At 42.4% G+C, this 27,641-nt stretch overlaps 2 protein-coding genes across 3 annotated transcripts in view; both read right to left on the reverse strand.

Moving 5' to 3' along the window:
• The window catches only part of LOC132816877 (E3 SUMO-protein ligase ZBED1-like), a 35,362-nt gene extending 14,095 nt beyond the window's left edge, over positions 1-21,267 (reverse strand). Inside the window, exon 1 of one of the 2 annotated variants that reach the window (XM_060826868.1) lies at positions 21,185-21,267. The gene's annotated coding sequence lies outside the window, so the exon portion shown is untranslated. Of the gene's footprint in view, positions 1-844; positions 921-21,184 lie in introns of those variants that run through there. The other variant, XM_060826869.1, reaches the window with a different exon arrangement.
• The window catches only part of dhrsx (dehydrogenase/reductase (SDR family) X-linked), a 285,105-nt gene extending 263,767 nt beyond the window's left edge, over positions 1-21,338 (reverse strand). Inside the window, exon 1 of the mRNA XM_060826870.1 lies at positions 21,185-21,338. Within this exon, the coding sequence (XP_060682853.1) occupies positions 21,185-21,275 (91 nt within the window). The 5' untranslated portion in view covers positions 21,276-21,338. The remainder of the gene's footprint in view (positions 1-21,184) is intronic.
• Positions 21,339-27,641: the final 6,303 nt, after the last annotated feature.

Genomic DNA, 27,641 nt, shown 5'->3' on the forward strand with positions numbered 1-27,641 from the left:
TTGGTGCTGAGCTAGAAGGTTGCAACTGGGATAAGGTGTGGGGAGGGGAAATGAGGAAGCTGGTGAAATCCACACTGATGCCATGGGGTTGAAGGGTCCCAAGGAAGAAGTTGAGGCATTCTTCCTCCAGGTGTCGGGTGGTGAGGGAGTGGCGATGGAGGCGGCCCAGGACCTGCATATCCTTGGCGGATTGGGAGAGGGAGTTGAAGAGTTCGGCCATGGGGTGCTGGGGTTGACTGGTGCAAGTGTCCAGAGATGTTCTCTGAAGTGCTCTGCGAGTAGACATCCTGTCTCCCCAACGTAGAGGAGACTGCATTGGGAGCAACGTACAGTAAATGACATGTGGAAGTGCAGGTGAAACTTTGATGGATGTGGCAGGCTCCATGACTGACATGCAGGTCCTGGGCCTCCTCCATCGCCACTCTCTAACTACCGACACCTGGAGGAAGTACGCCTCACCTTCTGCCTCGGGACCCTCCAACCCCTTGGCATCAATGTGTATTTCATCAGTTTCCTCATTTCCCCTCCCCCACCTTATCACAGCTCAGCACCGCCCTCATGACCTTTCCTACTTGTTCATCTTCCTTCCCATCTATCTATCATCTTTAACCTTACCTCCATCCACCTATCACATTCTCAGTTACCTTTCTCCCAGTCCCACACAGGGACATGGCTTTATTTGGACACTCCTCTGCCCTCCATCCATGCCTCCAGTTACCCCTGGATTGAGTGCATTGAGGCCCTGTCCTCCAACCCAACAGACAGGCCAGTACCCCTGCCTCGCCCATCACTCCCGCAGGAACAGATTTAAACAGAACAGTGCTGCAAACTTTTGTTGACTGACCACTTCTCAATGGTGATGAGAACTTAATTCCTGGAATGGAGGGAAGGTGGTGGGTATGTCCCAATTCTCTTTGCCTCCTGCCACCTACATCAAACATGTCTCAGGAGAGGAAATTTCCATCCAATGCCTGAAAAAGAAACGTAAGGAAGTACATTCTTCTACAGATTAACTTTCAATTACATTTAGTTCAATAAAATCACAGCTAATGCTCCACACTAACCCCATATCCTCTCTCTTTTCTCAAAGTCTCAATACAAATTAAAATACTGGGCATGATGGATGAAGGTCATCTACCCAAAACGTGAACTCTGAATCATCCTAACTCGCTGTATCAGTGCTGGCTGTCTGATCTGCAGAGTAGTTTGATTCTTCCTTTAGTCCAAAACATTCTTGGCTTAACACAACAAATTAATTCAAAAACTCTACATTGTAACAGAAGTACATATATTTCACAACATGGTCTCATGCAAACATATAAAAACCTCTCTATGGATTCTATTTGCACATTATTCACTATATGACCTACTGTTTGGGTGAAAGGTCAAGGTCTCTCGTGTAATGCTTCTGTTATTCTTTGATAGAATATTCCAGAGGTCCTCCCACTTTAATAAAACCAATAGTTACACTACAATCACATGCAAATTAGAGAGTCTGTGACTCCTCGGCCCATCAGCCCATCATCCCATTGTACTCTGAAATACCTTCTTCACTTTCCACTACACCACCAATTTTGGTGTCATCTGCAACCCACTAACCATACCTCTATATTCACATCCAAATCATTTATATGAATGAAGAAAAGCATTGGATCCAGCACCAATCCTTGGTCACAGGCCTCCAGTACAAAAAACAACCCTCTTCCACCCCCTCTGTCTCCTATCTTCAAGCCAAATTTGTATCCAACTGGCTAGCCTTGCTAACCAGCCTATCTTGTCGAACACCTTGCTGAAGTCCAAATAGTCAACCACTCTGCCTGTGTCAATCTTCTTTGTCATCTCTTCAAAAATCTCAATCAAATTAGTGAGGCACAATTTCCCACACACAAATCCATGTTGACTAATTAGTCATTGTCTTCCCAAAATGTAAATCTTGTCCCTCAGAATCCCTTCCATCATTTTGCCCACCACTGATATCAGGCTCACCACTCCATAATTCCCCGGCTTTCCCTTACCACCTTTCTTAAATAATCCATGACATTAGCCACCCTCCAGTCTTCCGACATATCATCCATGCCTGTCAATGACATAAACATCTCAGCAAGGGGCTCAGCAATCTCTTCCCAAACTTCTCACAAAGTTCTGGGATACACCTGATCAACTTCTGGGGGTTTATCTACCTTTATGTGTTTTAAGACGTCCACACATGCTGTCTTTTCAAAACATCACTATTTATCTCCCCTAGTTCCCCAGCTTCCATGTCCTTCTCCACAGAAAATACTATGCAAAATATTTTAGTATCTCACCAGTCTCCTGTGGCTCCACACATAGACGGCCCCATTGATCTTTAAGGCACCCTATTCTCTCCCCAGTTAATCTTTTACCCTTAATATATTTGTAGAATCTCTTTGGATTCTCCTTAACTCTATTTGTCAAAGCTGTCTCATGTCCCCTTTCATCCTCCTGATTTCCCTCTTAAATATACTCTTACTGCTTTCATACTTCTCAAAGGATTCCCTCAATCCACTATGTTTGACATATGTCTCCCTTTCCTGAACAGAGCCTCAATTTTTCTAGTCATGCAACATTCCCTACACTTACCAGCCTTGCCCTTCACACTAACCAGAAAACGATCAGATCCACAATTTAGGTACTTCTTAAAAGAGCTTTACCTCATAAAAAGTGAACAGCTCGCTAATTAAGCATCTTGATTCATTTTACAAAGTAAAAGGTGCTTTATAAATCCAAGTTGTTAATTTTCCATTGAGTGACCACGAACCCAAAGCTGTGGCAGCCAAGGTTGGTGTCATGACCAATGTATTAAAGTTGGCTATGTCTCTACTGATGACTCATAAGATCAATATACAGCAAACTACAGTTAACCTGCACCTTATTAACCGGTACACTCAATAAACTGGCAAAACTTACGTGTCTCAAATATAGCAATGTTTAATGCAATATTCTGTCCAATTATTATAGATTTAGATTACTTAGTATGGAAACAGGCCCTTCGGCCTAAAAAGTCCACACCGACCGTCCGAAGAGCAACGCACCCATACCCATTCCCCTACATTTACCCCTTCACCTAACATTACGGGCAATTTAGCATGGCCAGTTCACCTAACCTGCACATTTTTGAACTGTGGGAGGAAACCAGAGCACCCAGAGGAAACCCACACAGACACGGGGAGAATGTGCAAACTCTACACAGTCAGTTGCCTGAGGCGGGAATTGAACCCGGCTCTCTGGCGCCATGAGGCAGTAGTGCTAACCACTGTGCCACCGTGCCGCCCTTAATGTTCAATGCATTATTCTGTCCAATTATTATAGATTTTAATTTATTTACTTCAATGTAAATACACATCTTACTTAATCAAATAAGCCACACAAAATATCAACAGTTGATTCAATTTTGAATCATCTTTTCCTCAAATACCGCGATCTATCATAATGTCTCAATAGTCAGTTGAGGATGCAAGCAAAATGGCTCTTTGCTGTTAAGTTTTAAGGCAAAGTTACATTATTATTTAAGTCCTGTAAATAAATAATAGTAGTGATGTGTCTAACCCTGCATTACGTTTCTATTACTGAAGTTGTGTTTTTACATTGATTATGTGGACCTCTTTCTTATCCGGAATATTTGATTAACCAGTCCACTCTTGGTCCCATAGGTGCCAGCTCATAGATCTCTTTCTGCACAGTAGATTAAGAGAGAGAGTCAAGTTCATGACTAGATCAATTAGGCAAATGTTTAGCTCTAAATTGAATCCCAAATCTTTGGAGTCAGAGTCATGTTTTATTTACCCCTGCTTTCCATTTCAAAATTTCAAGTCAGTGCAATCGGCTGACATCACAAGATTAAAAGTTGGAAGAGCGTGGAGAATTAAGAATAATGACCTTGTATTAACAAAGCACTTTTGGTTTAGTGTATTAATAATTTTTAAATCACTGTTTTGTAGTAATATTCTGTGCATAGCAAGGTGCTACAGGTGGGAATGACAGCTATGTAATCTCTATGAGGTGATGGTTATGGACAGGTATTTTGACAGGTCTGAAGATATATCTCTGCTCTTCTTTGAGTCTTTTCACATCCTTCTCAAACACAATATAAGTCCAAATGTAATGTTTCATATCATACAGAACAGAAACAGACCCTTGATCCAACCAGTCTAAACTAGTCCCACTGCCTGCGTTTAGCCTATATTTCTCCAAACATTTCTTATTGGTTAGACTTTGATTAGATTAGATTCCCTACAGGATGGAAACAGGTCCTTCTGCTCAACAAGTCTACACCGACTCTCCGAAGAGCAACACACCTCTGACTAATGCACCGAACACTATGGGCAATTTAGCATGGCCAAATCACCTGACCTGCACGCCTTTGGACTGTGGGAGGAAACCGGAGCACCCGGAGGAAACCCACACAGGGAGAATGTGCAAACTCCACACAGACAGCCGCCCAAGGCTGGAATCGAACCTGGGACCCTGGTGCCGTGAGGCAGCAGCGCTAACCACTGAGCCGCCCATAAGCCCACTGCACCTGGTATTCCCAGACGGTCTCCTATCCAAGTACTAACCAGGCCTGAGGTTGCTTAGCTCAGACGAGATCAGGCGTTTTCAGACAAGTATGGCAACAGGCATTCCGACAGATATTCTTATCTGTCAGACATTCAGCTCAAACAGCACTCCTTCACCGCTGCAATAAAGGTTAATGTAGGTTACATCTCAGGGTGAGATTTACACCAATAATCTTTTGTCACTGAGACAGGATCAGGCTAAGTGAAGTATCTAAAAATGATTACCCTGTAATATAAGAAGCAGTTTTACATTGCACTCTATTTTCAAAAAAATGACCGGTTCAAGCAGTACCAAATTTCACAAGCTGACTTATTTTGCTTTGAAAAAACTTAAACATCGACAACAAGATATATCATTTGGGATACGCTATCAGATATCGCCACAAAGCAAACAGCAAAATACCATCAACTGACATAGCACTTCCTCAAGGTAGCTTACACGAAAAATTTTCAAATCTATACCAGAAATCATACCAATTCTCTTTTTATGAACATCAATCGCATTTATCAAATTTCTGTGGATTTAATGCAAAAAGACTGACAGTCGAGAGGACAGCTATACACAGGTGGTGGTGGAAATAATGAAACTAGTCTCCCTGGGAAGCAGAGAAATAGTGTCGGGAAATTCAAGACGGAAATGGATTGATGCTTGCCAGACAAAACAATTAAAATATAGATTAGCATTGTTTGATTGCGGTAATCTTTTTTTGGCAAAACTGATATTTGGAATTGTTTCAAATTTATCGAGAAGATTATCACCTAACTGTTGCCTCTATTCCCAATCTCCCCATAGATCATCAATTTTATCAATAATACTAAGTTTTACTTTTAAATTCACTGGATGTGGGTATCACTGGCGTAGCATTTATTACTCATTCATTATTGTTCGAGAAGGTGGAATTGAGACGTTTTCTTGAATGACTGCAGTCCTTGGGGTATAAAGACAACCACAATGTTGGAAGGGAGTTTCAGTTAGTTCCCTCAGCAACACTGAAAGGTGTTGGTAGAATGAGAGAATGAAAATGGACCATCGTGTTATGTGCAATTTTGGTTGCCCCATGACCAGAAGGATGTGGAAGCTTTGGAGAGGCTGCAGAGAAGGTTCACCTGGTATATTGCCTGGTATCGAGGACACTAGCTATGAGAAAGATTAAAAAGACAAGGATTGTTTTCACTGGAAAGACAGTGGCTGAGAAGAGACCTGATATAGGTCTACAAAATTATGAGAGTCATAGATAGGGATAGTCAGAGGCTTTTTCCCAGGGTTGAAGTTTCAATTACAAGGGGGCAACATAGGAGGGGGAAAGTTTAAGGGAGATGTGCAAGGGAAGTATTCCACGCAGAGTGATAAGAGCCTGGAACACACTGCCAGAAGAGGTGGTGAAAGCAGATACGTTGGCAACGTTTAAGCAGCATCTGCATGGTTACATGAAAGATGGGGAAAGAGAGAGATACAGACCGACTAAGGGCAGAAGGTTTGCTTTTTACTTTAGTTAGGGCATGATGATCGGCACAGGCTTGGAAGGCCAAACGGCCTGTTCCCGTGCTGTACTTCTCTTTGGTTCTTTTGTATTTGCAGAATGCAAAACTTGCGCCCACACCTCCCCCCAAGGCCCCAAGGGATCCTTCCATATCGGCCACAAATTCACCTGTACCTCCACACACATCATCTATTGCATCCGCTGCACCCGATGTGGCCTCCTCTATATTGGGGAGACAGGCCGCCTACTTGCGGAACGTTTCAGAGAACACCTCTGGGACACCCGGACCAACCAACCCAACCACCCCGTGGCTCAACACTTCAACTCCCCTCCCATTCCACCAAGGACATGCAGGTCCTTGGTCTCCTCCATCGCCAGACCATAGCAACACGACGGCTGGAGGAAGAGCGCCTCATCTTCTGCCTAGGAACCCTCCAACCACAAGGGATGAACTCAGATTTCTCCAGTTTCCTCATTTCCCCTCCCCCCACCTTATCTCAGTCAAATCCCTCGAAGTCAGCACCACCTTCCTAACCTCTCCACCCCCACCCTCACTCAGGCCTATCACCCTCAACGTGACCTCCTTCCACCTATCGCATTTCCAACGCCCCTCCTCCCTACCTTTTATCTTAGCCTGCTGGACACACCTTCCTCATTCCTGAAGAAGGGCTCATGCCTGAAACGTCGATTCTCCTGCTCCTTGGATGTTGCCAGACCTGCTGCACTTTTCCAGCAACACATTTTTCAGCTCTGATCTCCAGCATCTGCAGTCCTCACTTTCTCCTCCAGACAGGGACAGTAGGCAAGAAATGATCAAAATGAACAATCACTAATAATGTTCAGGACCACGTGTCACTCCTCAGGTAAGGAAGTAACTTCAGCAAGACCTTGACTATATCCAGACTTGGACTGACAAGTGTCAAGTAACATGTACACTGCATGACCATCTCCAATAGCAAGAATCTAACCATCATCTCTTGACATTCAGTGGAATTACCGTCAATGAGTTCCCAACTGTCAGTATCCTGCAGTTACCTCTAACCAGAAACTGACTGGATCAGCTGTATCTAAATATTACTGCAACAAAACCAGTCAAAAGACTGGGGATTTTGTGACAAATAATTCACCTCCTATCTCCCTATGCCTGTCTACAATCTACAGGTCAGGAATATAATGGAACACTCTCCACTTATCTGGATGCTTTTAGTCTCAACAACACACAAGGAACTCAATCCTATCCAGAAAACAATCTGCTGATTGGCCTACTATTCACGATCTTCAATACTCACATCCTTCACCAACACAGCAGCAGTGTACCATCTATAAAATGCACTGCAGCAATCAACTAAGGCTCCTCCAACAATGTCTGCTAAATATGTGACCTCCACAACCGAGAAGGAAAAGGGAACAGATGCTTGGGAACATCAGCATGTGCAAATTCCCCACCAGGACATACAACATTCTGACTTGGAACTATATCAGCATTCCTCCATTGTTGCCGAGTCAAAATCCTGGAACCCCATTCAAGCACCATGGATTTCCTTTCAACCAAGGCTTGCGACAGTTTGAGAAGACTGTTCAACCACACCTTTTCCAAAACAATTAGGGAGATGCATTCAACACGGGCACAGACAATAACACACACATCCCATGAATAAATAAAAATAAATAAGAACAACAGTCACAGGGGAGAAGGTAATTTGTGAGGTAAAACTCAGAAAAGTTTTGGATGGCATCAAGTTCATACGGATGTCAATCTTTCCTTCCAGCTTTTAAACAATCTGTGAGCTCTGTCCACCACTCTTTGCCTTAATTACTTTACCAAACTTGGAGCTGGGCAGACAAAATAAAGTCAAGAGAAAAACTTCATGAATAAAAGAAATCTGTAAATCAGCAAGATAACTCTTCTTCCCTTCCTCCAAAACATTTCTAATAATATGGTACTTGAGAAAGCGACTCTTTCAGGGAGCAGAGAACAGTGCTTCCAGAGGAGTGAAGGTACAGTAAGAAATTAGATTGAATTGTCGTCAGTGGTGTGTGGCACACACAAGGCAGGACTGTATATCAGAAAATAGTCATTTGGGATCTGCAATTTTTTGTTCATGTCATCTAACCAAAACCATGTATTTAGATGTATCAAATGGGATTAGAATAACCAGCTACTTGTTGTTTAACAGTGCATCCTCAATGGACTGAAGGGCCTATTCCAGTGCTGTAGACCTCCATAACTGCCTGCACTTTTCCAACATATATAGGATAGAGCCATTCATTGATTGATTACCAAACGTCAATATTTAATCTAACCACGATATCTGATTCTTTTCAAGTGTCAGCACAGGCAACATCGGCTAATTGGCCTGTTCTTGTGCTATAGGATACTACATAGCATCAGTGAATAGTAGCTTCCACATTTTGGTTTTAATTCAGATTTTCAACATGGCAATAAGTTGCTTTTGTTGCCAGATTTCTTTAGCTTCCCCTTGTTGTGATGGCCTTTGTTCCTGTGAGAGAACACACAACATGCACCCAAGACTTAAACTTGATGACTTTAACTTATGCAATACTTCCACTTATTACAGCAAAGATTTAACCCTTTTGAAATTATACCCAGAGAAATGACTTTGAGCATTTTCCAACAATTTTAAGGTATGAGCACTTAGAGTGGCAGCAGTAATTTGTGGTGATGAATTAAGAGCAATACCCGACATTTTCAACAATTCCAGAATGTTTTTCAGTGAATGTTGCTAACAATACATTAAATAAACTTAATGGCAACTCTGGCAAGCAGCAAGGGCATATACAGGCAGTTTTCTACACAACTGACAGATAGAATTTAATACAATGATGCATGACTGCAGAAGGGAGAGGCATGTAGATTCAGTGGAGAATTATGAAGGATCTGAAGAGCATCACAAGGACTTAAATGTTTGTGTGCATTGGTATTTCAAGGTGGCAACTCAATTTGAGAGGGTAATAGCAAAAACATGGGCGTCATAATTCGAGAGAACGAATACAAAAGCAAAGAGGTGACACTGCACCTTTATTGAAGTTCTGGTGCGACCATAACTTGAGTTTTGTGCCAAATTCTGATCAACATATTTTCGGAAGCTGAGAGCACCCTTCAGAAAGTGCAGAGTACATTTAACAGAATGCTTCAGGGATAAAAGATTTTAGCTATAAAGTTAGGTTGGAAAAGCTATAGCTGTTCTCCTCGGAATAAAGGAGGTTGACGGGAGATTTGGTAAGGGGCATATTAGATTGACAAGCTTAGACAAAGTAGAGAAAAAAAACCTGTTCCTATTGGCCAATAGTACAAGTATTTGGGGAGAATAAAGATTTAAAGGGAAATGTAAGGAAGATTTTGTTTTTGGCAGCAAGTGGCAATGATTGGGTAATTGTCAATCAAGGGGGATGGAAGCAAGTTCAATGTAATGAGAAGTGTGTGATCTACATACATATACCCAATTAGCATTGAGAGTTTGGACTTTAAGATGGTGGCATATGGGTGGCTTATTTTTGGGAAGAACTCTTTTAATAAAAATCATAAAGCCAGAAAGTCCTTCCAAAACAACAACCCAGTATTTGCCAGAGAGCAGGAACCTGCCACAGTGTTAACAGAAGATTGTTTTTACTGTGGTCTCTTACAACAAGTAGGATAAACATTGAATGCTATCAGTTTGTTTTTGGTTAGGATGATGCAGGAATGAGGGTCAACAGTGTGGTGCTATAAAAGCACAGCAGGTCAGGCAGCATCCAAGGAGCGGGAGAATCAACATTTCGGGCATAAGTCCTTCATCAGGAATTTCCTCCTGTGCAAAGAACAACGCAGGTTACAAAAATAATTAGTGGAGTTGAACGATATCTAAATGCACTATCTTGATAAGCAGACTGCACGTCGGAGCAGCTGAGATTACTAATAGCGATCAGGGCATTGAGCAGCAGCTTTTCCTGATCAATTGCACTCTGCATCTTAAGTTGATAACGGGTTGGACCGAAGTGTCTGTTTCCATGCTGTACATCTCTATGACTCTGTAATACAAAGTCAGCTTTGTCAATCTCTGGCAAGAACTTTTACAAATTAAATTCTGGCAATTGATGAAGCACCACCTTGAGGAAGAATTCTGGATTGGCATCAGACTCCCCATCATCCTAACAGGCATGACACAAAGCTTACAAGTAGGGATCAGACCGACACATTTTAAATGCGTTTTTAATCCAGCTTGAAGCTCAATGTCCAACTGACACAGTCAATATTGAGCTTGAACCAACAACTAGATTCTGGTGAGTGGAAGTGTGAAGCTGCTTGCTCAGATACACACACGGACACATATTTTGCTGTAACAATGGCCATGTTTGCTAACAGCACTTAAAGCCATTATGGGGTAAATCAAACAGCAGTTACTGTTTCCATAAATGTGTAGCTCAACATGGAAATCCAAACGCTGCTGTCAGAGATACCCTGGTTCACACAAGCGAAATGTGGAATTCCTCACCAGTAGATTTGGCACCAAAATTCAAGAGTTCAAGTACCCCAGACTCCAGATGTGTATCATAACATGCCTGGATGATTAAAATATCTACTACCAGACTGGAGAGACAATCTGGACAAAGAACTTACAAACTGATAAGCTTCATCTCATATATACAAGAACACAAGAAGCTTTGTCTCAGTTACATCACTGTTGATACATACAAGGGTTAACAGCAAAAGGAGTTCTGTTGGAATGTAAAATAACAAAAGGAGGCTGTTGGAAACAAGGAACAGGAATAGGTCATTCAGACTGTTCAAACCACCATCTATTCAGTGTGGTCATAGTTGACTGATTACTTCGATGTGTGTTATCACACCATCCTCAGAACACTGCATGCCATTGTAATCAGGAATGTATCATTATCTGGTTTATATATATATAGAGACTGAGCTTCCATAGCCCTCTGTGGCATAAAATTCCAAAAGGTTCACAACCTTTAGATGAGAATAATTTCTCATATAACATTTCTGTGCAGTACAGGCCCTTTGGCCCTCGATGTTGCGCCGACCTGTGGAACTAATCTGAAGCCCATCTAACCTACACTGTTCCATTCTCCTCCATATGTCTATCCAATGACCATTTAAATGCTCCTAAAGTTGACTACCCATTATTTTTAAATTGTGTTACCTGCCGCCAACTCTACAACAAAATGCTGTTCCAATAAGATACTAATTAAAATTACATCAACTTAATTTCAAAACCTAGAATCCCCAACCAGAGGAAATATCCTAACTGCATTTATCCAATTTATCTCTAAGCATTTTGTAAGTTTCAATGCCATCCCTTCATTGTTCAAAACTCTAGAGAATATGGGTCCAGTTTTCCCAAATTCTCTCCATAGGACAATCCTTTGACTTTGGGAGTAAGTTTTGTGAATCTCTGTTGCACTCTCTATGGAAATAATGTCTTTCCTGAGACAACAAAGTCAATACTGCTCACAGTACTCCAGGTGCAATCTAAATAAGCTCCTTACAATTGAAATAAAACTTTACTACACCTGCAGTTGAATCCTCTTGCAATAAGGGCTATTTAAACAATCTTTGGATAAGCACATGGATGATGATGGGATAGTGTAGGGGGATGGGCTTAGATTAGTTCACAGGTCGGCGCAAAATCGAGGGCCGAAGGGCCTGTTCTGTGCTGTGTTGTTCTATGTTCTATGTTCTTAAAGCTAACATTTCATTAGCCTTCCTAATAGCTTGCTGCACCTTCAGTGATTTATTGACAAGGTCTCTTAGCATATCTATACTTTCCAACCTCTTACCATTTAGGAACCCAAAACTCCTGCTGTGCCTTTCAAAAAGAACCATCCATGATTCCACTCGCAAATACTTTCGTACTTTTTCTTCTTTTCTAATCATTCATATGATTCACTTTTGAAAAGCTATGATGGGTTCTTCATCCAGCACTAGTTTATAGGTGCGTCCTGATGGGGCACTGCATGCCCACCTCCATTCCATTTTAAAATAAACTGATACAATCATTTACTTCATAATTTTGGTGGCCAACTTAGTGCCCAGTGGAAACACATTATTAAAAGAACACCAGCATCATATTGTTTTGGCAAACATGCTGAAGTCTTTACTTAACCCAAGGTCTTTTTTAGCGAGTATTTATTTTCACCAAATATCATTCTATTTAAAAGCTAACTCACTATCAAAGCTTAATACTACTTGCCCACTACAGGAAATATCCTTTCAACAACCAACCAGACAAGCACCATCAGGATCTTATATGTTTCAATTAAGTTACCTCTGACTCTTCTAAATTCCAGTTTCTATAGGGCTAGCCTTTCCTCATAAGACAATTCACTCATTCCAGGTATTAGTCTAAGAAACCTTCATTGAACTGCTTACAATGCAGTTAATAGCCTTCCATAAGGACAGCGACCAGCCCTACTACAGATTAAGATACAGTCTCACCAATGACCTGTATAAGTAAAGCATAACTTCCCCGCACTTACATTCAATTCCCCTCATAATGAAATATAACATTCTAACAACTTTTCACGTTACTTGGCGTACCAATATTCTAACCTTCTGCAATTCATTATTAAGACACTTAGATCTCAATGCATTTCAGAGCTCTGCAATCTTTCGCCATTTAGATAATATGCTTCTTTTTATTTTTTTTAACCAACATTTGTAGGAGCAGGAAAGGTAGGACAAATATATACACAGCTTCCTGATGATCAAAGAGGTGGAGAACAAGTTGGAAGCAGAAAAAATGTGACTGTGTTACGAAGTTGAAGGCATGGACTGCATCTTTGAGACAGAGAGACACAGAGAGACAGAGAGAGAGAGAGAGAGAGAGAGAGAGAATGTCATTTGGAATTGACAGCTTACAAGCGCCTGTTTGATATTAGATTACTTACAATGTGGAAACAGGCCCTTCGGCCCAACAAGTCCACACCGACCCGACGAAGCGCAACCCACCCATACCCCTTACCTAACACTACGGGCAATTTAGCATGGCCAATTCACCTGACCTGCACATCTTTGGATTGTGGGAGGAAAGCGGAGCAAACCCACGCAGACACGGGGAGAACGTGCAAACTCCACACAGACAGTCGCCTGAGGCGGGAATTGAACTCAGGTCCCTGGTGCTGTGAGGCAGCAGTGCTAACCACTGTGCCACCGTGCCGCCCCGTGCCGATATGAGCAGATGGCAGCCCCAAAGTGTACTGGAAAATTGAATATATGTAATATTTGGCTGTGAAACGGTTATCTGAGTTGGTTGCTGTTTTGCTGTTTTGACAACAATTTGAATTCAACCAGCTTAAATTATGCCCCAAGATACTAAAACCTAATCGAGTTTGAACCAATGAGATGATCCGATGTTGGGAATATAAAAAGGCAGGCATTTTGAAAATTGGAGACAGAGCAACTGCCATCAACACATATCCGAGACATTAGGAAACACTCTGTATCAAAGGTCCCTTTTCATATGAAACATATTCGCAGTAAAAAGAAAAACAACAACCCAGGAAGATCTTCACATGGAGGACAACAGACACTGAAGAAAACAGCCACTGCGTGGTTTTGAAATTAAGTTGATGTAATTTTAATAAGTGTCTTATTGGAACAGCGTATTGTTATAGAGTTGGAAGCAGGTAATAAGCAGTTAAGAGAAAGGGGACTTTGGAGTTGTTGTTTAATGTTCATTTTTAGAGTTAAAAAAATTAATATTATTTTCTTTAAATAGTGGAATTTGGGAATTCTCTGTCACTCATATTTTAACAGATTACAAGGTGAGGAGAGCTTTTCTGGGTGTTTGGTTTAATTAACAGAATGGCTCACTGCAGTGTCGTAATGACTGTGACACATGTTAGGTGTAGAATACAATTGAGAATCAGCCTTAGCGCAGAAACTTCAAATGAGAAGTAAACAGAATTGAAGAGACAAGCAGCTAACATATAGTGGAATCTAGACTTCCATCGACTTATAAACAGTAAAAGTAGGATTGAAGTTATTTACGACTCAGAGGAGCCAGTGTTGGAATGGGGTATACAAAGTTAAAAATCACACAAAACCAGGTTATAGTCCAACAGGTTTATTTGGAAGCACCAGCTTTCAGAGTGCTGCTCCTTCATCAGGTGGTTGTGGAGTGTAAGAATTTATAGCAAAAGTTTACAGTGTGATATAACTGAAATTATATATTAAAAAAGACCTGGACTGAGGTTCAGTCTCCCATCTTTTAGAATGGGCATGTTGGTTTCAGTTCTTTCACATTTAAATCCCAGAACTTTCTCAAAATTACATTCTCAAGTGAACTTTAACAATAGGTACTACGTTGACACAGATCATGCATTGTAGGTATGAGGTGCCCTGTGTGAGGGAGGCTGGTGTTCAGACTGATTCTAATCTAAAAAAGCGATTTACAAAATCTTACATGGATTCATGCAGTTTTTGAGCAAAATAAAATGTAATTCTGCAAGTAGAAATTCACCCCACAAACTTCTATGCGTGTGTGTGTGTGTAGGGGGATATGAACGTCTATGAGAATATGTGCGTATGAGTGTAAAGGGGCATAAGTTTATGAGAGGGTGAGTGAGTGCACAAGTGTATGTATGAACATATGAGAGAGAGCTTGCTGCATGAGAGAGGGTATGAGTGAGTGTGTGGGTCTGTCGGTGCGTTGTGCAGTGGGGTCACCTGTCATGTGACATTAACCAAAGTCCCAGTTGAAGCCATCCACATAGGTACCAAACTTAGCTATCAGTCTCTGCCCGGCCACTTTGTTTTGTTGCCTGTCCCGAAGTCCACCCTGGAGCATGGTAACCCGAAGGCCCGAGGTCGAATATCCCAGACTATGAAATGTTCTTCGACTGGGAGGGAATACTCCTATCTGTTGATTGTTCTGTGGTGTCCATTCATCTGTTGCCGTAGCCTCTGTTCGGTCTCACCAATGTACCATGCCTCAGGGCATCCTTGCCTGCAGCACATGAGATAGACAACGTTTGTCAAGTCATATGAGTACCTGCCACATACAGAGTGGGAGGTGTCCCCACATGTCATGGTGGTATCTGTGGCAACACTCTGACACATCTTGCAGCATCTACCATGACAACATTATATGGTGTCGGCCTGAAAGCCAGCAGTTTGCTGTGAACAATAATCTGTTTGAGGTTTGGTGGTTGTTTAAAGGCGAGAAGTGGAGGAGTGGGGAAGGTCTTGGCGAGGTGCTCATCAGCATTGCTAATGTGTGGCAGGCTGCGCAGCTTTTCAGCTCCTGGGAAGGACTGGACAACAAAGGGTACCCTGTCGGTTGTAGCTCGCATCTGTCTCCTAAGGAGGTCATTACAGTTTCTCGTTGTGGCACATCAGAACTAGCGGTTGATGAATTGAGCATCACACCCTGTTCTTTTGAGGGCATCCTTGAGTATTTCAATGCGCCCATCACGTTCCTCCTCATCTGAAGAGGAGGAACAGTGATGCACAGTGCTTGTCCATAGGGGATGGCTGTTCTAATATGTTTTGGGTGGAAGCTGGAGAAGTGCAGCATCGTGAGGTTATCCATGGGTTTGCGGTAAAGTGAGGTGCCGATCCTTGATGAAGATGCATGTGTCCAAGAATGAAACAGATACTAGAGAGTAGTCCATAGTAGGTCTGATGGTGGGATGAAACTCGTTGATAACACTGTGTGGTTGTTTCACTGACTCCTAGCAATGTTGTCAACATACCTGGGGTATAGTGTTGGTTGTAGATCTTGTTTGAATCTGTGCATGAAAATGTTGGCATATTGGGGTGCAAATTTGGCCCTCATGGCTGTTCTGTGTGTCTGGATGAAGAACTGGTTGTCAAAGGTGAAAATGTTGTGATCGACGATAAAGCGGACGAGTTGTAGGACGGTGCTTGGAGATTGGCAGTTGTTGTTGTTGAGTACTGAGGCTGTTGCCGCAATGTCGTCATTGTGGGGGATGCTGGTGTAGAGTGCTGAAACATCCGTTGTGATAAGGAATGTTTCTGGTTCGACTGGTCCATGGGTGCAGAGTTTCTGCAAGAAATCTGTAGAGTTGCGACAGAAGTTGGGGGTCCCCTGTACAATGGGTTTCAAGATGCTCTCGACAAAGCCAGAGAGGTTCTGACACAGGGTCGCAATGTCTGATATGATGGGATATCCTGGTGTGTTGGCTTTGTGAATCTTCAAAAGGCAGTAGAAGTTGCCTATTGGAGAAGTATGTGGGATGAGTGTGCATATGGAACTCTGAAGGACTGGATCCAAAGTCCTGATCAATGCGTTTAGTTTGCATGTGCGCGCTTTGGTCGTATCAGCTGGTAGTTGCCTGTAGTGTTCCTGGTTGTTCAGTTGTTGGTACACTTCCCTTCAGTAATCTGTTCTATTCCGAATGACAATAACGCCTCCTTTATTTGCTGGTTGGATGACAAATGTTGTGATTGGTTTTGAGAGCATGGATGGTGTTGCGTTGTGAACGGGTGATGTTTTGCTCTACCTTGTGGGTGCCGCTGAGGAGTCTGGCATTTATATATTTCCTGATGGTTTGAGCATACATGTGTCAAGCCCAGGGCAGCAGCCCGCCGATGGGGTCCAAGTTGACTCATTCTTTGGTCACCCTTCTATGGATCCCTGTGATGAACAGTCATCACGGGGATGACTATCAGAGGCTGATAGCCAAGCTTGGTACCCATGAGAATGGCCTCAACTCAGACCTTGGGTTGATGTCACACGACAGGTGACCCCACTGCACTGGACACACACAGAAGCTCCTACACACCCACACATACCCACACCCACCCACCCAGACCCATACACACTCACACAGACCTTCTCTCATACATAAGCTCTCTCTTATATGCAATTATCCACCCCAGTGGATTACGTAAACTCAATCACTGGACATGTTCAATAGAACATGGCTACCAAACTGACAGGATTACAGCTATGGTGAGAGTTTGTTTAGCACACTGGAGGACGGTTTATAGTGGGGTTTCTTATCGGGCAGTGTTTTAAAATTTGTGAAATACACAATACTTTGAAACATGGTGAACTATGAGCAGATAATGTAGATCTTCTAGGACATAAATATGTTGGTGATACTAGCCATCAAATGGCAGATAAATATAATGCAGAGGAACATGAATTAATTAATTTTGGACAGAAAAACTGGAAGAGACAAAGAATATAATTCTAATAGGGATACAGGAACAAAGAAGATTGGTGTATAAGTGTATGAATCAGGTCAAACCGAAAGCAGCTTAAAAAGCAGATGGACTTTATAAAAAGGGTCATAAAGTACAAAAGCAATGAAGTTATGAAGAACTTGTATTAAACAACAGTTTGGCTTCTGCTGCAATATTCCCAGTTCCAGACATCATACTTTAGGCAGGATATGATGGCATTAGAGGGGGCTTATAGAGTTCTGGGTGCAAAAAGATTAACAAGAATGATTCTGGCAATGACACACTTCAGTTACATAGCTAAGCTGGGAAGCTGTGGCTGTTCTCCTTGGAGAAGGTCCGCATGAGCAGTTTGGACTGGATAGATTGGAAGAAACTGTTCCAATTGGTGGAAGGGTGGAAAACAGAAGACACTGATTAGCAAAAAAAAACACTGACAACATGAGAAAAAATATCGTCTGCGGTATTTGGTTAGGGCCTGGAATGCAATGCCTGAGTGCCGAGACTCATGACCATTTAAAGCACAGGAGGTCACCGTGCAGCTCATTGTTCCCCGCATCAGTCAATAAAGATGGACTAAACTAATCCTATTTTCCAGCTACTGAACCATAGCACTACAGACACTGGCAAAACACGTGAATAATTAAAAATGGCTTTAATGTTACAAGAGTTTTTGACTCCATGATACTTTCAGGCAGCAAGTTCAAGACAATCATCTCAGACTTCTACCTCAACTTAAATCCATGCTGGAAAAACTGTCCGGCAGCATCTGTGTAGATAAAGCAGGGTTATCATTTCACCTTTTATCAGCTCATTTGATGCTAGACCTGCTGAGTTTCTCCAGCAATTTCTATTTTTGCTTCAAACTTCTAACATCTGCAGTGCTTTGCTCTTCTGTAAAGTACCTGCATTGCCCTCTTAACCACCATATTTGCCTATCCTGCTACTTTCAGACATGCATACCAAGGTCTCTGATCTTCAACACTCTCGAGGGTCCTGAGTCCTAACATTCACAATGGAATCCCTTGTTAATTACCTCACACGATTCCAGGTTGAGTTCCATATGTTACTGCTCTGCCAAGCTGACAATGATATCCCCCGGCTATTTACAGCTATTCATAAGACCTAGGAGCAGGCATAGGCAATTCACCCCCTCTAGCCTGCTCCGTCATTTAATACAATCATGGCTGATCACACCTCACTCTCAACTCTATTTTTCTGCCTGCTCTTCAGAACCCTTCAACCCAATACTAATTGAAAATCTATCTCCTCTTTAAACTTTCTCAGTATCTACCACAGTCTAGATCAGTGAATTCCACAAATTCAAGGCCCCATCAGAGAAGTAATTTCTCTTCCTGTTTTAAATCTGCTAGCTCTTACCCTAAAACTATGACCTCTCATTCTAAATTGCCCCATTTGAAGATGTCTGCTTTGTCAATCACCTTTAGCATCTTATATAGCTCAATTAGACTCCTGTCATTCTAAATTCCAGAGATTATTGACTGAAACTGCTTCACCTCTCGTCATAAGTCAAACTACCCCATGTCAGAAATCATTCTGGTGAACCTAATCTCCTCACTATTTAATACCCTAATGATTTCCAGGTCATCTGCAAACATCTTGATCATATTCCCTACATTTACGTCTAAACGATTAATGTACAGCACAAACAGCAAGGGCTCCAGCACTGAGACTCGTGGAACCCCGCTGGAAACATACCTCCAGCATTACCATCTGATTCCTGGCTCTGTTAATTTTGGATCCAATGTGCAACTTTACCTTGGATCCAAATGTTAATTCTGATCTCTCTCTCTCTCTCTCTCTCTCTCTGCACCTTCTCTGTGGCTGTAACACTGTATACTGCACTTTATTCTGCTATCCCGATGCATTTGTGTGGTAAGATCTGCTAGGAGAATATGCAAAATAATACTGTGTCTTGGTACATGTGACAACAATAAATCGTTCATTCAATTACATTTAAAAGGAACCTGGCTGGGTATATGAATAGGAAGACCTTAGAGTGTCATCAGGCAAATGGGACTAGGTCAAATAGGGATGTCTGGTCAGCATGGACAAGTTGGACTAAACAGTCTGTTTCCATGTTGTATAGAACATAGAACAGTTCAGCACAGAACAGGCCCTTCAGCCCACGATGTTGTGCCGACCACTCATCCTCATGTATGCCCCCTCAAATTTCTGTGACCATATGCATGTCCAGTAGTCTCTTAAATGTCCCCAATGACCTTGCTTCCACAACTGCTGCTGGCAATGCATTCCATGCTCTCACAACTCTCTGTGTAAAGAACCCGCCTCTGACATCCCCTCTATACTTTCCTCCAACCAGCTTAAAACTATAACCCCTCGTGTTAGTCATTTCTGCCCTGGGAAATAGTCTCTGGCTATCGACTCTATCTATGCCTCTCACTATCTTGTATACCTCAATTAGGTCCCCTCTCCTCCTCCTTTTCTCCAATGAAAAAAGTCCGAGCTCAGTCAACCTCTCTTCATAAGATAAGCCCTCCAGTCCAAGCAGCATCCTGGTAAATCTCCTCTGAACCCTCTCCAAAGCATCCACATCTTTCCTATAATAGGGCGACCAGAACTGGACGCAGTATTCCAAGTGCGGTCTAACCAAAGTTTTATAGAGCTGCAACAAGATCTCACGACTCTTAAACCCAATCCCCCTGTTAATGAAAGCCAAAACACCATATGCTTTCTTAACAACCCTGTCCACTTGGGTGGCCATTTTAAGGGATCTATGTACCTGCACCCCAAGATCCCTTTGTTCCTCCACACTGCCAAGAATCCTATCCTTAATTCTGTACTCAGCTTTCAAATTCGACCTTCCAAAATGCATCACCTCGCATTTATCCAGGTTGAACTCCATCTGCCACCTCTCAGCCCATCTCTGCATCCTGTCAATGTCCCACTGCAGCCTACAACAGCCCTCTATACCGTCAAAGACACCTCCAACCTTTGTGCCGTATGGAAACTTGCTGACCCATCCTTTTAGTTCTATGACTCTATAATAGTGATATAGATGGAACAAATAGAAAGAGTTAAATGAATGCAGTGATGCAGATGGAACATACAAAAACAGTTGCATGAATGCAGTGGTATAGATGGAACATACAGAAACCGTGAATTAATGCATTGTACAAATGGAACTTGCAAAAAGTTAAATGAATGCAGTGAATAGATGGAACATACTGATGTAATTAAATGAATAGTGATACAGATGGAACATACAGAAGGTTAAATGAATGCAGTGATACAAATGGAACATACATAAACAGTTAAATGAATGCAGTGATATAGATAGAACATGCAGAAATGACAGTGATCAGCACTGCTGCTTCACAGCATCAGGGACCCAGGTTCAATTCCACCCTTGGACTGTGGGGAGTTTGCACATTCTCCCTGTGTCTGCCGGGGTTTGCCACAGTTCAAAGATATGCAGGTTAGATGGATGGGCCATACTAAATCACCTACAATGTCCAGGGGTGTGCAGGTTAGATTGGTTGGCCATGGCGGGGAAGACAGGGTTACAGGGGTAGGATAGGGGACTAAGTCTGGATGGGTCATTCTTCGGAGGGTTGGTGTGGACCTGAAGGGCCGAATGCCCTGCTTCCACACTGTAGGAATACACAGATGGTTAAACATACAGAATGACAGGTAGATAGATACATGGAGAGGTAGAGGTGGAATACAGAGATTGTTGATTTGTCTATATATTTGTTGAACTGAGTGTGTGGGAGAGATGGAGAGGGGGAAGGAGGGAGTGAAGTGTGGACTGATGAAGGGAGTGAGTGAGAGTGTGGGCAGGGAGGGAGCTGGGACAGTGACTCTGAATCTCCCGGGAAACAGACATTGCCAAATACTGTTAATGTTTTAATCTGGGCCCCCGGGGGGGGGGGGGGCACACTCCGGCACCTGTCCGACGCGGTCTCTCTAACCTGGCAGCGAGAAGCTGCGTCCGAGCAGCTGGGAGAGCAGCACCTTCACCCCCACGGCGTAGCTCCACAGGAAGGAGGAGACGGGCGACATGACAGCGGCTTAGTGACGGCAGCAGGGTCCGGCACAAAGAACCGTCCCCCAACCGGGCACACACCGCCCCGCACAGGCGTTCCGCCACACTTACAGTCCCCCCCCCAACACACAGTGCAGCACAGCTCCAACCCCCAACACCTCCTGCAGCACAACTCCAACCCCCAACAAACACTGCAGCACAGCTCAAACCCCCAACATCTCCTGCAGCACAGCTCAAACCCCCACCCAACACCTTCTGCAGCACAGCTCAAACCCCCACCCAACACCTCCTGCAGCACAGCTCAAACCTCCACCCAACATCTCCTGCAGCACAGCTCAAACCCCCACCCATCTCCTGCAGCACAGCTCAAACCCCCACCCAACACCTCCTGCAGCACAGCTCAAACTCCTACCCAACACCTCCTGCAGCACAGCTCCAACCCCCAACACACACTGCAGCACAGCTCAAAGCCCCAATACCTCCTGCAGCACAGCTCAAACTCCCACCCAACACTTTCTGCAGCACAGCTCAAACCCCCAACATCTCATGCAGCACAGCTCAAAGCCCTAACATCTCCTTCAGCACAGCTCAAACCCCCAACACCTCCTGCAGCACAGCTCAAACCCCCAACACCTCCTGCAGCACAGCTCAAAGCCCCAACATCTCCTGCAGCACAGCTCAAAGCCCCAACACACACTGAGCAGAGCCTGCACTCAGTGTTTGTGTGTGTGTACACATTCTTTAAGAATTGCATAAATAAAAGTAGTGTTGTGGATGCTGCAGATCTGAAGTACAAACAGAATGCTGGAGAAATTCAGCAGGTCTGGCACATCTGTGGAGAGGAAAGCAGAGTCAACATTTCAAGTCAGATGTGACTTGTTTTTTTAAAACTTGCATTGGCCTTACAGGAGGGCCCAAAGTGCTTTACAGCCAATGAAGCACTGTTGAAGCTTGAAAACATATAGGGATAATGTGAATGTGCCGGTGTTGGACTGGGGTGTACAAAGTTAAAAATCACACAACACCAGGTTATAGTCCGACAGGTTTATTTGAAAGTACAAGCTTTCAGAGCGCTGCTCCTTCGTCAACACTACAACATGGTGTTGTGTGATTTTTAACTGTTATAGGGAGTGGTGCAATGATGTAATCCCAGAATCTGACTCACACTCTCTGAGTTTGAGTCTCAATGAAGGAAGATGCATTCTCAATGCCTTCAAAGTAGTTTGTAAATCAAGCCTCAAATCCTCACCCCAATATGCTAACTGCAAGCAGTGAAAGTGGGAGAGTTTATTGGCCAGCACTAAGATAGAAAGAGAAATGGAATCTCTGCCAGCTCTACACTGCTGCATAAAACTCAACGTGCACCTTGCCACAGCAACCACAGGAGTGTAGTTGCCTGATCAAGCGCCAGTGCCGATCACATTAGTGCTAACTGCCCAGGTTTGATCTGCCTGATGGAGATTTGGGATCTGAGCAGTTTGTAGTTCTGTGGGCTGGACCAGTCTTTGAGTTTGCAAAATGTAGGGAATATGGCAGTCAATCCAGGCACAAGCTCCCACAAAACATGCTAATCTACATTGGCTTGATCACCTAGTTTTGCAACATTTATTTAAAATATTGGTCAGGACACTGGAAAAAAACATTTCTGCTGTTCTTTGAAATAGTGCTGAGGGATCTTTTACATCCGCCTTGGACATCAGCTGGATATATCTTTATGTGGAGGAGGGGATTCATTTCAACAGGAATAGAATTAAAATGCAGGGTAATAATATTAAAATTGTGTTGAACTTTAGTTAGACCACACATGGAGTGCAGTGCATTGTCCTGTCTCTATTATATTAAAAGGACAAGGTTAAACATCACACAACACCAGGTTATAGTCCAACAGGTTTATTTGGAAGCACTAGCTTTCACAGGACTGCTCCTTCATCAACTACCTGATGCTCTGAAAGCTAATGTTTCCAAATAAACCTGTTGGACTATAACCTGGTGTTGTGTGATGTTTAGCTTTGTCCATCCCATTCCAACACCAGCTGTTCCGCATCTTTATTCAAAGGAAATAAAGTATTTGAACAGATGTAAAAAACAAATGCATAAAGGTGATACCAGAAATGAGAAGTTATAACTATCACTGAAACTCTGAACAAGTTGTGGCTCCACTTAAGAGAAAAAAGAAGCCCCGTTCACCAGGAGCTGGTTATTTCACCTACACTTGGTGGAAGAGACCCAAGACTTGGGAACTAGGGCAAACAACACTGCAGTTGTCTCAACTAAATCAAATTGAAGAATCCTTACTGTGTGTCTGATTTTAACTGATTCAGAACCTACTCACAGAATCTGATTACGTGTGTAAATTGGAATAATTAACTCAATGCCTTTTCACATTCAGAAAACAAAATAGAGAGGGAGAGAAAGAAAGAAAGATGTGATGAATAGAGAAAGGCAAAACAGAAAGGAAAAGTTAAACTTTTTTTCGATTGCAGTGTTCAATGGACAAGTCCAAACTTTTGATGATGTGTTATTTATTACATTAAGCTCAGCTACTTTACTGTTTTCCAGGCTTTTCAGTGACATGTTTCGAGTTATGATATTAGCATAGCAAAGCTTTTAGAAAAGGAGATCAATTAGGCTTTCTTTTCAATGCATATATGGTATATGTATTTTCAATACATAGGATTGCATATAATCTCAGTGCACAAATTCATAGATTACATATTACCATAATAGTGAACCATTAATCCTTCTTCAATTAGTACATAATATAGAAGAATCCCTGCATATAGAATTTTTATATAGAATCCCTACAGTGTGGAAACAGGCCCTTCAGCCGAACATGTCCACACCGAACCTCCAAAGAGTAACCCACCCAGACCCATTCCCCATCCTACATTTACCCCTTAACAATGCACCTTATGGACGCACCTCTTAACACTATGGGCAATTTAGTGTGGCCAATTCACCAAACCTGCACATCTTTGGATTGTGAGAGGAAACTGGAGCACCCAAAAGAAACCTATGCAGACAGGAGATGAATGTGTGAACCCCACACAGACAGTCGCTTGAGATTGGAATTGAACCTGGGTCCCTAATGCTGTGAGGCAGCAGTGCTAACCACTGAGCCACCATGCCGCCCACATAAATTGTGTATCTGCCCATATTTTGCAGTATAAAAATAGTGAGGCATTTAGTGCTCACTGCTACTAAAGAGTAAAATTGGACAATGACTTCTGATGGCAACACCCACACAATTGAAAGCAAAATTCAGGAAGTTGCTCTGATCCTCCAAAATCCACACCACGCCAGTATCCCACCAAGAAACACAGCATTGATACACATAAATTGGCAGGAACCTGTTGTACTTACAGATATCCATTAAACAGGGGATTGAGACTGACTGGATTGTCCCAATAAAGAGACGCCATGGACCAATGGGCCACATTACTTTCTTCTGTATCATTATGACTCTATGAACAAACATAAGGGAACAAGTTAGGGATTGTGCATATTAAAAGTGGATTTTAAAGGTATGGCAAATCTTAGCTATCCTGGCCTTGTAACTAAATGTTTAACAGTGTAGAATTTCATTCCTTCAGATTATAATTATTAGTGATGAACAGAAGGACTCAGAACAGGAGCAGGCAATTCAGCCCCTCAAGCCTGTTCCATTGTTCAAAATGACCACAGTTGATCTCATTTTAGCCTCAACTGCACTTTCCTGCCTGCTCTTCATAACCCTTCAACCCATTACGAATTAATAATCAGTCTATCTCCTCTTTAAACTTACTCAATGTCTCAGCATCTACCACAGTCCAGAGCAGTGAATTCCACAGATTCAAGACCCTTTGAGAGAAGTCATTTCTCCTCCTGCTTTAAGTCTGCTAGCCCTTATCTGAAAAGTATGACCTCTCAATCTAGAGTTCTCCAAATGAAGAAACATTTTTTCTATATCTGCATTGTCAATCCCCTTTTTGCATCGTTTTTACCTCAATTAGATCTCATCTCATTTTTGTAAACTCCAAGGACCATAGGTCTAAATTTCTCAATTTTTCTTCATAAGATAAACCCCTCATCTCCAGAATCAATCTCATGAACCTGTTCAAAGCAATTACATCCGTCCTCAAGTAAGGGGACCAAAATTGTGCGCTACACACCAGCTGTGGTCTCACTAATGCCTTGTACAGTTGCAGCAATGCCTCCTTACTTTTTTCCTCTACTTCTTTCACAATTAATGCCAAAATTCCATTTGATTTCCTTATTACCTGCCATATCTGCATAATAGTTTTCTGTGATTCTTGCACAAGGACACCCAGATCCCCTTGAAGCACTGAAGCACCTATACATGATACAAAGACTTTAAATCATTACATCTCATGATTTCTTCTTTCTTTGATGTCAGTCTGTGACTTAAACTATCTTTCCCTCAAGATCTTGAAAGCTTTGATAATATCCCTGCCCTGTGCCTCTCTTTGTGAGAATTCAATTAAGGAGTGTGGAGATTGCACATTCTCCCCATGTCTGCGTGGGCTTCCTCAGAATGCTCCAGTTTCCTCCCACAGAGATGTGCAGGTCAGATGAATTGGCCATGCTAAATTGCTTATAGTGTCATGGGTGTATAGGTTAGGTGCATTAGTCAGGGAAATGTCGAGTTATAGGGTAGGGGAATAGGTGGAGTACTCTTTGGAAGGTAGGTTTGGGCCAACTGGCTTGTTTACATACTGTAGGTACTCTATGATTCTATGAGACTCGAAGTTATGAGCCCATTTCATGAAGGTCCCAATTTTCCTTTAGTTGATGCTGCACAGTTTCAGATTTCTAATCATAGCAGGTTCAAGAACACCAGCCTATCAAATATCAGTGAACAATCAACTTAAAACTTCATTCACCAATGATCAAAAGTTGTTGGCAAATTATTTTAAATTATACCATATTTTCAAGCCAGAGAAGAAGTGGTCAGATCAGGCTTTGAGTAGCCTGCACATGCTTGTACAATGCTGTACCCAAATTCCTACCACTTAGAATTTCAGTGCCTGCATGGCATTGGAGTGAGAAATGGTGCATAAACACAACGAGAGGAATAACATAGCATCGCTGAAATAAAACATAGTAACAAGGAGCTTGAGGTAAACCAATCTGTTCGTGACCCTGCTCTGCTATGCGATAAGATCATGGCTGCTCTGACCTCCATCTCAGATCTGCATTCCCCTCTACTTTTGACCACCTCCTTTAACAAGAAGCCACCTGCTGATGCATTAAAAATATTCAAGGACTTTCCCTCTACTACCATTTCGGGAAAAACGTTCCAAAGACTCATGGTCATCTCGGAGAAATAAAATCACCTCATGTCAGTTTTCAATGTACAACCCCCTGATTTTTTTCTGCAGCCACCTCTAATTCTAAATTGTCCCATCAAAAGAAACATTCTCTCCACATCCATCTTGTCAAAATCCCTCAGGATCTCATATGCTTCAACCAAGTTGCCTATTACTCTTCTGTCTGGACATTATTTCCATAAACATTTTTTTGCCTTTACTATTTCTCGTCTCCACTCAAACTGTTTCCACATCCTGAACTTAGGCTATCCTCCCAATGCTGCTCTTGCTATTATTATTGGACAGAACCACCCCTTCATCTTTTCCTAGCTGTCTGTCCTTTCTATGTGTCTTCTTTCCTTCAAGGTCCCCATTCAAGCATTTGCTAAATCTTTCTGCATTGTACTCATCATGACAATTCACAAGTATTATAATGTTGTATGAGAGAGAGAGAGAGACAGCAAGACACCAGGCAATATTAGACATTATGCTCTGAGAACATTATTGCATCTACTCATATTATATACCCCTCTGCAAATCTTTAGATTATGGATTACCCATTTCTGCATAGGTTTGTATGTAACATTTATTTCATAGATGCTTTGTATTTTATTCACTATACAGAATCAATCACTGTATAAAATATCTCCAACCTTTTATTGTATACAAAAGTACTGCATAAATTGCACAACCTTCTATCAAGGTTGACATTTAGGTTTCCCTGTATAGGATGTATAAATATTTCACCATGCAGTTTTATATGGTTGCTCAGTGTAAAACCCAGTGTACAGAGGATCCTCATAACCATCAAGTGCAAAGAACATTTATCCTTTCAATCTAAGCTGATTTGAAACTACATTTTTAAGGTAAGGCTAATGTATATCTCATTATGCTGCCCATTTCCACAAAAGCAATATCAGTCCAAATATATGCTCTAGTTATTTCACCAATTAGATGTAGGCATTACATCAAGCAAGAAAATGTGTTGCTGGTAAAGCACAGCAGGTTAGGCAGCATCCAAGGAACAGGAAATTCGACGTTTCGGGCCAGAGCCCTTCATCAGGAAGCATCTGC

The sequence above is a fragment of the Hemiscyllium ocellatum genome, chromosome 6, assembly GCF_020745735.1.
Source record: "Hemiscyllium ocellatum isolate sHemOce1 chromosome 6, sHemOce1.pat.X.cur, whole genome shotgun sequence".
In the NCBI taxonomy this organism is placed as follows: domain Eukaryota; kingdom Metazoa; phylum Chordata; class Chondrichthyes; order Orectolobiformes; family Hemiscylliidae; genus Hemiscyllium; species Hemiscyllium ocellatum.